Source organism: Anopheles gambiae, chromosome 2 (assembly GCF_943734735.2).
Source record: "Anopheles gambiae chromosome 2, idAnoGambNW_F1_1, whole genome shotgun sequence".
Taxonomy (NCBI): Eukaryota; Metazoa; Arthropoda; class Insecta; order Diptera; family Culicidae; genus Anopheles; species Anopheles gambiae.
This window is the reverse complement of record NC_064601.1, coordinates 56,045,496-56,058,985: the sequence shown is the minus strand read 5'-3', so window position 1 is coordinate 56,058,985 and position 13,490 is coordinate 56,045,496. Positions and strand designations below refer to the sequence as shown.

The 13,490-nt window shown below is 39.4% G+C and overlaps 1 protein-coding gene across 4 annotated transcripts in view; it reads left to right on the top strand.

The window, feature by feature from the left end:
• The window catches only part of LOC5667792 (uncharacterized), a 123,685-nt gene that overhangs the window by 14,886 nt on the left and 95,309 nt on the right, over nt 1-13,490 (top strand). For 2 of the 4 annotated variants that reach the window (XM_061642663.1, XM_061642661.1), the window contains exon 2: nt 7,239-7,316. In XM_061642663.1, the coding sequence (XP_061498647.1) occupies nt 7,250-7,316 (67 nt within the window). In that variant the 5' untranslated portion in view covers nt 7,239-7,249. Of the gene's footprint in view, nt 1-568; nt 1,879-2,562; nt 3,293-7,238; nt 7,317-13,490 lie in introns of those variants that run through there. The other 2 variants (XM_061642662.1, XM_061642664.1) reach the window with 2 other exon arrangements.

Here is a 13,490-nt window from a genome sequence, read left to right as displayed (position 1 = left end):
AAAATTCAAGGCCTTTTATCATTTAGAATAGTCGACAACATTTATAACGTTGTACATTTTGCTTACCATATTTAATCCGTTGTACGGTTTTCCCAATAATTCAGTATCTTTCTGTTGAAATTTCAACAAAATATCCTAATAGTTCCAGCTAGGTGTTTTAGATGTCGGCAATGTTTGACATATCAATAACTTGATAACAGTCAGCACCAACAATTTCAAAACAGCGTGTCCTAGGAACCCCTTTTCAAGAATAAAGAAATGTCACAAAAAATACCTTGCATGTTCATCAATAGCTCAGCTAAAATCACAACAATTCACGGAAGGACGACCGAAACGGAGGAACTCATCCCTGTGGAGGCAGAAGTTATCTGGCCCGGCACGCAACAAAACATGCAGCTTACGATGGAGAGGATCGGGCCGATTTTCGCTCATTGGTCTCCGGTTTCGGGAAAGCTCTCTCCCGTACATGTGTATTCGTTGTGGCGACAGCCGGGCTCGGTCTTCGTGTCTAGGTGATGGCACGAGCGTCGTTTATTGCATACCACGTTCACCCCGACGTAAAGTGTGCTGGGTTAGTATGTGAATTTTCCTCGTGCAATAAGGACGTACATGTTCCAGTGAAAGCTGTAACGGCTGTTTCGTATTGTGACTGGTGCCAGTGCGATACAGTGGCCCGCGGATCCACCGTATCCCGGGAGACCGACCACTTCACGAGATTATGTCCGCCCGCGAGATCCGTCTCCCGTCTGGTTTATGGGTGCCACATTCAGTCAGACACGTTTAGCGATGCCTGTCATTTAAGATTCCTGTGTGTTTGTTTAGCGTCAAGTGCCGGTGTTTGAGTGTGTCTGGTGCTGTATGCAAGACCGTGCACTTCGCAATCGTCAGGTGGGGCGGTAGCCAGATGATTGACAGAAGGAAATAAAGTTGAGCAACCACAGAATTGAGCGCAAAAGGAATAGCTGCCATTCGAGGAGAAGGAATGCCGCTTCATGTACACGTTTCCTCCTCGTTCGAATTCAATCCGTGCCTAACAAGCTGCCGTTGAAGCTCGATTCGTGTCGATTGCGGATGTTTTTGTTTGAATAATTTCACTTAACTTTCAGAGGCAGAGGAACAACACTGCCTGGATCGTAAAATTGAATGCACTCAATGGTACACGCGTTTGTGTTGTGAATTGCTAATTATTAACTTCCGCACGGTGTTAAAGTTCAAATGGATTACTAGCACGATGATATTCAATCTACAATACCTACCTACAATATACTACTTTACGCTAATTGTTGTTTGTTAATGATAATGTTATATGCATAGTTCTCATTTTCGAATATTTTGCTTTTAATGATGGCAGTTTTGCATCAGTAAATCGCTCGAATGTTCATTACAATTATTCATGTGTATATAAAATGAATAAAATCCACCAGAAGACCTACATCGTCAAAATGTTTATTTCAAATGAAGTTATTTTAAGATTTCAAAAACATCAAACGGATCACGTGTGTTTTGAGTTATGTTGAGTTTTTTGTGCGAAGTTAGTGAAAAGATTATCAGAATTGATGCCACAACACAGGAAAGTGTTTATTGTGCAACTAACGTGGAAAGTATCTTACTGAAATAATCGGAAGCGAAAACAACCTCTAATCAGTGCGATCAAACCATTAAAATTCCTATGGGAGTGAGTTACTAGTGAATAGTAGTAGTGTATTAAGCAGCTTACACGGATTCGTCTGTTACTGCAAAGTGATCAATTGCTGGGTGTCAAACATATTGTGGAATTTATTCATTTTCATCAATTCAAAAAAAAAAGGAAATAAAAAAAACTACAACAGTGATCCGTTTCTGCTAGCGAAAACTGGAGGAACGGGTTATCCCGTGCAAGTAAGTAGTGGATGCGTTCGAACAGCTTTCCGGATATCGTTTTCTCATTCTATTGAAATGTGCTAGCGTCAATTAACTCATTTTTAGGAAAACTTTATGCTATGTGCTTGTTTCTCGTTACTCTAGTAGTGTGTGCCAATTTTAGTTTTGTACAATCCACCGATGAGCCGGTCATGCTATAGAATTGTGATGCAAATGAACGTATATTTTATTACCCTGTTGGATTTTATGCGACGGCATCCTTGATTTACATTTCTACAAAAAAAAATCGGCTTTAAAATATCTAAGTTAGTTACTAAAAACATAAAAAATTATATGACTGGCGTGTTTGGAAAACAGAATAAACAAAATTGTCAAGTTGATTCATATAAACCATCCAGATATGCAGTTTGGATGATGTAGCCTACAGAGCTTTTGAGTGATGCTAATTGCTATGTTTTATCCATGTGTAGATTCGTAGCCACACCATTTTAGTGAATTGTTCCCCAGCTCATTGGCCACACCATTTTAGTGAAGTGTTTGCTAGCTAGCTAGAAATTATATAATATTAAAATGAAAAGCATGTATAATATTTAAATAAAAAGCACAGTAATGTCTAATACATTCAAATATTAAATATATAAAATAAATAGCCATATTAACAAACAGATTCCATTTCTTGGGTTACCTTGTCGTACTCAAATAGTCGCCATTGGTTTCCAGTACGGTGATTCTGCTAATCGAACACTTTTTAAAAGACAATCATGCAATGGAGATGTTGTACATTTTTCGAAAGTGACCAGTGTAAGATGCTACGACAGGTTTATCTTAGTATCTCCACAAAACCAGAAGATTCGGCTGTGAGGTGAGACAACCGTACATAATCCAACCGGTACCTTTAGCAGGGCACGTACACCGGTCGTCGACCACATCCTTTTTCGTGTGACTTGAGACATGCTGAGTCACGGACGTACCCACTTTCGAAACGTCACTTTTGGTCTGTTTGTTAATTTATCCAATCACCTACCACCCGGTGGAGACATCCGACCGGCTCACCGTTTAGGGTCAGCTTGTGAACAGGTTTCCTCTGGTGTGCGTACATTGCTACACGCTACAAGGATGCAATCCAGGGGAATGTAACACCTCACTTACTCACGATCCTTGGCTCTCATCCGAAAAATTCGGTAACGGTTGTTAGACGCATATTCCCATCACAGCGTGGTATTGTGAAAGTTCTAAATTATATCTGATAGTCTGCGGAATGTTTGCCTACGCGTGTTGACTCACACCAGTTTTGCACTTTTTTGGTAGAACAAACATTGTGCTTAGCTGCTGCTCAATCCGGCGAACATGGCATAGAAAAGCATTACAAACTACATCTCGTTAGTAAACCCGTAATAACCCAGTGCAGTTTTGTGCGTTCATGTTGGATGTGGTGAGTGTTCACTTTTTAAGGTATACATTATTATTATATTAAGAATTTGAGATTATATTGAGCATAATTAATCTCGGGTATTTGAGATTATATTGAGAATATAATGAAGTGACTGTAAAAATGTCTCAAAATTAATGTAATTAATAAAATTATGGCTGGGTATTTTAGGAGTACTTTGAATATAAGTATTTTAAAAACTATGCAGTAAAAAAACATACTGTTTATTGCTCACTATTTGGGCTATCCATGACATGTTTTGGAATTTTGGTAATTACGGTTAGAAACGAATGAAGATTATGAGAAAGCTGTTGGATCTGTTTCAATTATTGTGGTCGTTATATTGATACTTCAAATTTATAATATTGGAGCAGTTCGGTTGTCTTGCTCATACCTGCACAACTCGATCTTATTCGATGTGGTGATCGTTCATACTACTGGACTACTGGATTAGCATGTATGTATCTCCATACAGGAGGTGTATTTTATCTTTAATTATAATCTTTAATTATAATTGTAATCTTATCTTTTAATTAATTCGTGTACAATAAATGAACCGTGAGAAGCGATGGTTTTCATTGCAGCGTTGCAATGAATCGTACAAGAGTTACAAATGGCGATGGAAGCTGAGACTCGATGGGTTACAAATTGTTTTCTTTTACGATTAATATTTTACCCAAATGTCTGTCTCCTAGTTTCCTAGCACATACGTGTTTCATGATATAGATTGAGGGCTCTAGGGAAACCGATCATCCAGATATGAGTAAACTAATCAAGAGAACCAACTACTGAGTACCAAACTAATTACTAAGGTAGATTTTAAACCGGTCTCATGGTACAGTTGTCAACTTAACAACATGCCCGTCATGGGTTCAAGCCCCAAATAGACCGTAGGACTGGTTTTCCTGCTATTGAGGGGTTATCCAAAAGACATTGAAAGCCAACCCTACACAAGTGGTACAGGCAGGCCTTGACCGACAACGGTTGTTGTGTAATGTGATCGAACGTACGCGGGGGCCGTCGAGCACTATGTTTGCGGGGAGTCATTTTACTGACATGAGACGAGGTGGACTGTTCAAAGCGGACTGATTGAACCCGGCATTTGATCGTCCAAGCGATCATGGAAACCCCGAAGGGGTTTCCCTTACTGGAAACGTTGGAGTTTGGAACCTTGGGTAGGGGGACATAACTAAACTCTTGAAATAAGTTGTAAGGCGAAGTATTAGGAAGCGTAACGTCCTATATTGGCAGTCCGAACTAATCTGATCTGCCGTGATCGGAATAGGTTTTATTTCTACTGAAACTAAGCTATGGATTTCGTCGTAAATTTGATTTTAGAATGTGTTTTTGTTCTAATTAAATGTTATTATTATTGGTAAAAAATTATAAATAGAAAAATAGAAGTGGTTAGATCAAAACTTATACTTACATATATTCTGAGAAGCCTTGCTTGAGTTTGTATTTCAGAGTGAAATTAACATGCCTGTATCTACGACGTCATTAGTGATTGGCAGCGTGCATCAGACATTTTCCAGTGGCAGCATGTCCAGTTTTGACTATGTTGGCATTGAATTCAGCTTGGATGGTATTTTGTTGTTAACACGATACTATTCTGCAATAGCTCATGCTACACAGTACATGAAGTGACATGATGTTTATTGATGTATTTGAGCTCACGTAACCATTTTTTCGGCAGGTTTTCGATTATTTTGTCTTTCTCGTGCGTTCGCTCGTACCAGTTGTACATGTTCGCATTTGTAGCGGGGAAAAATGAACAACTTTTTTTCTGTGGTAGATGTTCCATCAAATTTCATCGCCTCGTAGCCATCCTTTTTCTAAATTGATTTTCACTTCAAACCATTTGATTTATTTGACAGCTTTTTTGCCGATGGCCGTGGGACTTGTGGTCACTGTCGCTGTCGTCTACCGCGCTACCAGTATGCTCTTTTACTGTTATTTCATGTTTCGTTATGTGGTTCGTTGGCTCTTCCATGCCGCATGAGCCTTGAGGGTAATCAATCAACCATCCGTGGCAGTGGTGTTTTTAGGTTGGTCCTTTTGCTTCTATTTTGCTGCTACTGAAATGCAGGTGTCTAGGTCACAAATGGGCAGGGCGAAACGGCGTGCGTTTATTCGGCGGCGATATTTTGACGAATGGACCGACCGTGGCTATGTTGTGTCTTTCAAATTGTTTCTCGGACAGGCGCGATTGGAAAATGGCGCGTCGACAACTACGAATATTTTTCACCCTACAATAATGTATTTGATGTATAATAGGATACAGCTTTGAAGATCATCGGGCCATATCTCTCAATTCATCAGAACAAGTGTTTTAGTTCAAAAAAATGAATGGCTTGATTTGGCGAGAATGTATCACATGTAGGAACGATTCCTTAATAACAACCCTAATCACTTAATAAGATGAAAAACATGACATAAACAATCTAGAAAGTTAACATGCAGAATATTAAATCATTTCGAATATAAATAGTTAAATATGAAAATATTGAACTGATATGTATTAGACATTGATTAAAGTGATAAAAAGGGTTCAAAATTTCGCACATTGGTAAAAGGTTGTAGAACCGATTATCTTGTAAACAGGTAATTTCAGTACTATTTACAAGAACCCTCACACGCAAGTGGATTGCTGGTTATTGTTTATTATATATTTGGTGCAAATGTATAACATTTGGACCCCTGAAAGATTCCAGGGTTTCTTTTTCCAGAATGATTGAACCCCGTTTTAATCTTAATTCATCAAGAGAAAATCGTTTAAGTCGCTTAATTTGAACCACTAAGATTACACTTTTTTAGTTTTAAGATTCTTCTTTCTTAGCACAGCAACCGCTGTCGGTCTGGGGCTAGGACTACCAGTGACTTGTTGATTATCCACAGAAAAAAGTCAGTTCAGGCGTATGGGGGCACGGTCCATTCGGGGCTTGAACCCATGACGAGCTTGTGGTTGAGTCGTGCGAGTTAACGGCTGTACTTCGGGACCGGCTTCATGTGTTAGGTTTATCGGTGAAAAAAAAAAATTTGGAATATGTTTGTATTTTTTTTTTCATTCAGATATTGTAATTCCTGGATAAATATGAAATGGGTTCGATTCACAGCACATATTAATTTCATTCATAGCGCAAAAGCGTAAAGACTACTTCAATGATGTTAAGCCCAGGCGATGATAATGTTAAAGCTGAAGAACACACATTCAAACATGAAGAGTGTTTCTTCTGAATTACATTAGAGATCAAGCAAAAAACAAACTTCACATCCAGGTTAACATTAATTTCGGAAAAGAAAGCAAAGTTCGGCAAACCAACGAATGCTACTCCCTCTTCACTCGAATGCGAGATTTATGGCTTAAGATAATAAATTATGCATAATTTTTATGTTCTCCTCGTTGTTTACCGTTTCTTCGTTTTAAATCTGGCATTTCCACCCTCCCCAGTGCAGCAATTCGCCTTGACCGGTTTTGCGGTATAACAGGCGGGCGGCTAGAATGTGAAAACTGCAGCTCTAGATTTATCCCGGATGTCTTTTGCGGCCGCTTGAAACTTTGGTTGCTGGTAGCTGGCTGTATCTCATAAAATATGTATGCCTAATTGAGTGAACGTGTATGTAGAGCATATATGTGTTTGCGTTGAAGCTTAGTGCGTGTGTTTGAGATTTCAATGTTGTGCACGGCGGCTTGCCAGTCGTTTATACTGTTTCTCAAATTGATTCAAGGAAACGGAATAAAGGAAACGGCGAAGACGAAAGTTTTCTTCGTGAATATTATTAAATGACGTTGTATTTTTTCGTCGCATTTATCTGCTTTATTTTATTCAACATACGCGCACATACAATTATTCACTATATGCTCGATTGCTCAATTTACTACAAACATCACCTGTTTGTCATTTTGTCTTTCTAACTTTGCATATTTTTCCCCTCTATCTCGTTGCAGAACGCGAAGTGATGGCCGACAAAGATAAATGTTTTAGCGTGAATGCAATAATTGTTCTGCTGGTTGCTCACTTTTGTGGTAAGTATTCAGCTCAACGTAGATCTCGCTATAATGTGAGTCGTTAGAAGTGCTCGATTCCTCTTCCCGTTGTTTATCGTGCCGCTCACTGTAAGGCGTTAGGATATTATAGTAGTATCAGTTAGTTTAGTTCTCTTCTTCTATTTGGCGCAACGTCCTACTCAGACATGCTTGCCGGTCTATACAGGCTTTCGAGACTTAATCCATTACCACGCACGCCGGATAGTCAATCCTTGCTACGGGGGAACGCTCCATTGTAGGCTTGAACCCGTGATGAGGATGTTATTGAGTAGTTTGAGTTGACGACTGTAACACGGGACCGCCCCAGTTAGTTTAGCTAGTAAGTATGGCAATATGGGGAATGAATGAAATATAAAATGCGTGAACTCCATACCAATCTATATTATTTTCCTTATTTAAACCAATATTTAAAAAAAACATTCCTTTTTAATAAAAACAAACTGATATTTTATAATGTGTTAATGCTGTGGCGGCAACCAGATTGCGCCTGTTTGGTTTTGACCTATTAAGCTTGTTTAGTCAGCTTTTTTACAAACAATCTGGCATATTGGAATAATTTGAATGTTCGTTAAAATTTAATTATTTTACCCGTCTTTTCAAAAAATATGCATATGCTCTATTTTAAATAAGTAATAATGCTTTTATAAAAAGTGATTTTTTTAAACAATTTTTACTCTTAAGCAGTACAACAAACATACAGCATCATACAACAAAATCATTGTACAGCAAAACAACAAATCAGCGTTTGTTTGTTCGTTCCAATGTTTTTTATTTGTTTTGTATGCATTAATAACTATAAAAATGCTTTTGTTTTTAAATCTTACACGAATTTGGCCATTCAAAATTGCACGAAGTGCTAATTTTATGAGAAAAATGTCAAACTACTGTGAAATAAAATGTTGAAAGAATCGTAAAAGGCTCTTATATTGCGCATTAATACCGTACTGCTTTGAAATACTCGAATTTCTCGCTGATTCTCGAATTTCTCGTCATACCCAAACATAACTCATTTTCCTGAAGCAAACCTTCTACAATTGGGAAAAAATTAAGGTTTTCAATGGTTTTACTCGAAACACTGCATTTATTAAGGAATGTATTAACTGATAAGCAACGATATTTTGATTAATTTTCTGGACAGTTTCGAGCTCATATATCAAATTACGGACGTTTTGATTCATATTCCGGGCAACCTCAAAATTTCATTTATAATCTTCATATTAACACACACACACACACACACACACACACACACACATACACTACACTTCTTTTGTTTTACGTATTACGTATCAACTTATATTTACGTCCGGACAACAATTTCTGAGGGTCATTGTCCTCCTGGGTCGACAGGACGACGGTCTTACTGACAATGGGGTTTGGCTGCGGTTTTTCTGTTGCATTGAACCGAAGTACTGCTGCGCGATTTGAAGATCTTTCCTGTACGGCCATTAAGGCATTGGGCACATCTATCTTCAAAAATCGTTTTTATTATTATGACTGAATCTTTGTTCGTGTTATTATCACTGTTAAAAAACGTATTTTCATGCAATTAATCACAATTTACTTCGGCTGTCGGGAATTAACAAACAAACATGTAAAATTAGAAAGTGGTATGGCCAGGGACTAGATATGAAGCAATTCAATAAAAACATGCCGAATGTCCGGAATTTGAAGCTGTCCGTAATTTGAAGCATAACGGATGATAAGACGATGATGATGAAATAGAAAAACGCACTTAAAGTATTGTATGCTCGACAAGATTCATAAATAGCCGTTTTTTATTTAGAAAGAACGGCATCGGCCGTATTGCTTAATGTTAGGGTTATTCGCTTTTTATGCATCCTGAGCAAACTCACACATTTAACAGGATTGCTTTCAATATTAAACTTGCGTTTTATTATTGCGTTGCAGTGTATGGACCGATACAGTTCTTCTTGGGCTGTTGATTCTTGATGGACCCATTTTCAAAGCATATAACGGTGCCTTAAACAGCAACAGATATTATGCGCCGATCTGCGCTTGTTCTTTTTTATACCCTTGTCCAACACTGGTACATATAATGACGTTTTTACAGTTGACGTACAGAAGCAGCGAAATAATAATTTTACAGTTGTGTTTGAAAACTGACGATCCTGAACCACGTGACCACGTTTATTGTGTATAACTGACGATATAAAGCATTCAGTTTTATAGCATATAAAACATAAAATATGAAACGGTGATGCATTTTATAAGCACGATACAATGGAGAATGAGTTTAGCTAAATTGATAACGGTAGATATTCTTCTTCTTTCTCTTTGACTCAACAACCATTGTTAGTCAAGGCCTGCCTGTACCACTTGTGGGCAAGGCTTTCAGTGACTTATTGAGCAGGATAGTCAGTCCTACGTATGGCGGCACTGTCTATTTGAGGCTTGAACCCATGACGGGCATGTTGTTACTACTACACCAACCATTTATTTCTTCTTCTTTTTCTTCATCTTCTTCTTCATTATATGACATGGTCATACTGGTCAATATAGGTTCTCTAGATTAATTAGGCACCATGAAATTTTCCAATAGTAGTGAAGTGAGCTATACTATTGTAGTTATTGCTGCTTGAAACAAATTAATTCATAATTTATTTGTTGTACCATCTCCGTGCGTTACATTCAATGATTTCTCGTTTGAATTCAGATCGTTCAGACAGACCAAAGCGAACGTGACATGGCAACACGTATCAGCCAGTAGTCTATTTTGCATGCAGAGAGTTTGTAGCAGAAAACATTGCGCTTCTAAAGAATCGGCATGATTATCAACAGAGTACAACTTTCGAGAAACTCCCTAAAAACCAACACCAAACCGTTGTCGTATTTCTGTTCACCACTAAAAATGAGAGAAATACACAATAACAGAACAGAAAGACACAAGCACATATATACACACCCACATATACATACATACACAAATAAACGAGGAACACTGGAAAGCACGAAACGATTTGTGCGAGATGTACGGCAGGTCGCATGCTAGTGCCAAACAAATGCAAATCCTGCTTAATACGCATCATTAAGTAAATCGAATAAACGGACTATCTAACGGGCTTTCCGAGAATCTGAGGAGGTGTTCGAAACGGTGCACTTTGTCCCACCAGTAAAAGAGCGGTTGATGTACAAAAAGGATCGTTGCCAAACGTAGGCCACGTATCGCAGATACCGCAGGAATCGTTTGATAAAGGAAAGTTTTGCACCAGGGACGCAACGACCAATTTCAAGCTGTTTCTGGCTACACTCGCTTTAACGCGCCGTAGCGAACACCGGTAGTATAGATTTTGCCTTCAAAACGTTATATCACTCTTGTTAGTGGTGGTCTTGAACCCTTTTCACGTGCAGGTTAGAAGATTGGAACCACTAGTCGGTGACCTGTGTTCGATTGGAAAGGTGATGATTGTGCTCAGTCAATCCAGGAAATGGGCTCCCGTCCATTGTGCGAACTTGCGTGGTAGCTACGGCGATTGAATCGATACATAGGTCGCCTCTCACGGTCCGCCAATTCGAGCTGACTTGATTGGACAGTCTACGCTCAATGGAGTAGTTTTAAGATTGCACACCGAGGTGAGCTGCTCGTTTGCGGTTACGGTTAAACGCTGTCTGGGGTATACGGCCGATCTAAGGTGGGATGGAAGCAGGAAATTTGCATAGTTTTGCACTTTTGTCGATCCGCACCATATGGATGAAAGGTGGTGATTCATGCATCCGCTCCGATGAATGATGCGAGCAACACGCTACACTTTGAAGCTTAATTTGGGTCGCAATGCTTTGAATGAATGCTGCACCCCTATGCCACCATGCAGTTCTTAAGATGCTGACTTGGGTGATGCTCTTGGGACGTGTGGAAGCAATCAAGGCATCGGATTGGAGGTTTTGCTTTACGTCGGCTTGGTCGTGCCCCGAGGGGTTTCGCTAGTTTTAAGGCAGACATGATGATAGACTGCCAAGGCCCGTGGGACGAGTGAACCCGTCGCTGTTGCCAAATTTATCGCCACTCGAAACTGTGCAGTTTGCCTCCCTTGGGAACAGACATTAGGACTGTTCCGTTTGGATGAGCGCAGCGGAACGAGACATCACAGACTGTTCCAGGTGTTTGTGTCTTTCCTGTAGTACGAAACGCGTTTTATCCTCGGGCAGAAATGGATAAATGGGTATCCAAGTGTAACCAATTGCGACCCCGTAAGCGGCACAGGAAGGTGGAATAAACGAGTCTATTAATCTTGTGCTTTAATTAGTTTCCCTCCAGGTAATGGTTCGGTTTTACCTTGGTGGAGACGCTCGATTGTGGAGCTCGGTTTTTTTTCTATTTTATCACCAAGACGGCCAGCGGCATGGATACGTACAAGTTTTTGTAGCTAAAATGCGAATCCGTGAAACGGAAAATAGCAACACTGTTTTTGGGACAGAGAAAATCGAAAAAATTGGTTGAAACAGATGAAAGGCCATCGGAGAAGAAAGAGAAGTAAATGAAATCGACGATAATCAAAGTGCGCCTATGAAATGCTCTTTGATTTCGTTTATCCAATACATTTGTGAGTTTCTCTCGGTTTCACTTAAGCTTTCCACTATATTTGGGCAAATGCTACGGAGCATTCACATAGCTAACTGTGTCTTCGAAGCTGAATTCTAGTTGTATTCTTTGTATTTTTTGCAATTCTGAATGTTCCGTATTCTGTGTCTTGCGTTGCTAAGGCACTTCTTTGGTCGTTTCTGAAAATATACATGAAGGGAAGCGGCATTTTTATGCTTAGATTTCTTCCATGTTTAATTGTAGACGATTTGAATCGTATTGTATCATGTAAAACAATATTCCTTAAAAACTTCGTATTTACATTATATGAAACAAAAAAACGATTGAAAATCTACTACTTTTCATGTGACAAATTATTCATAAAAAGGCATTCTATGAGGAACGCAACCTACAAAAGTAAAACAATAGCAAAAAATGCTCTTGAGCGTCTGTTTAATGGGTAAAGATTCATTGCGGGAGGAAACCACTCGGAAGCTTTCTCCAAGCCGTTGACATAATATACCGTATGTTGCGACGACATGTAAGCTGGCGAGCCATTTTCAAAGACAGCGACAGAAAGACAGCCGGAAAAGAAAAATAACGTATGTATCATTCACTTGAGTTCTGTGGCCCATTTGTCGGGGTCTGATTGACTGTTGTGCTGTGTTTCGGTGCTGACTAGAGTTCAAGAAACTAGACGCACAGCGAACACGATTTTCCGGGAAGCGCAAGAAACAAAATCTTACTGCGTGTCGCACGTTTGGGTACGCACACGTGTCTGTCGTAGGGTGTGCCGGCCAAACGGAGAAATCGATATGTGAACGCATTTTGCCAGTTGCGAAAATGCTTCAAGCCGAGATATGTGTCGGTTTAACTCTTGAGTCCAGGGACGGAAACGCTTAATACGATCGTTTGAGTTTCGTGTATTCTTTCTTCTGCTTTCACTCACATGCCTTGATCTGATTCATACGGTGTAATGTATTAACATTGTAATCTGGACCCATTTATCTTGACGTTTAAGATGACTTCGGTGACGCCTACTGTTCTTAACGTTGGTGGAGGTGGTGCAAACCTCGACGAACGAGCGAGAAAAAAACAAATACTTAACTCATGGATAGCAAGCAAATCTACAAAAAGCACATGTGCTCTAATGTTTGTATAACTCTGTGTGTGTGTGTGTGTGTGTGTGTGTGTGTGTGTGTGTGTGTGTGTGTGTGTGTGTGTGTGTGTGTGTGTGTGTGTGTGTGTGTGTGTGTGTGTGTGTGTATGTATGTGTGTATGTCTTTTTCGGCACAGTAAAAGACACATTGCACCGAAATAGATGTGATAAAGTAATGACAAGTTTTTTGCTTCTAACCTTTGAGAGAACTTACACTTCGTGCACACACTCCTAGCAGTATGCTTTTCACTCACTGTCGGGTCGACCCATTACATCCTTATCCTCTCGCTTCGTTCGTAACCGATGGCCAAAAGTTTCAATAAATCATCTCCTTTGAGAATACTTTTTCCATTTTTGTTTAGCATTGCTCCATGTTGGGGAATAACGGGGGAACGTGAAGCGTAAAGGAAGTTTCTGCTTCGGTTAGGTTTGTATTTGGTTGGCTAGAAGCTGA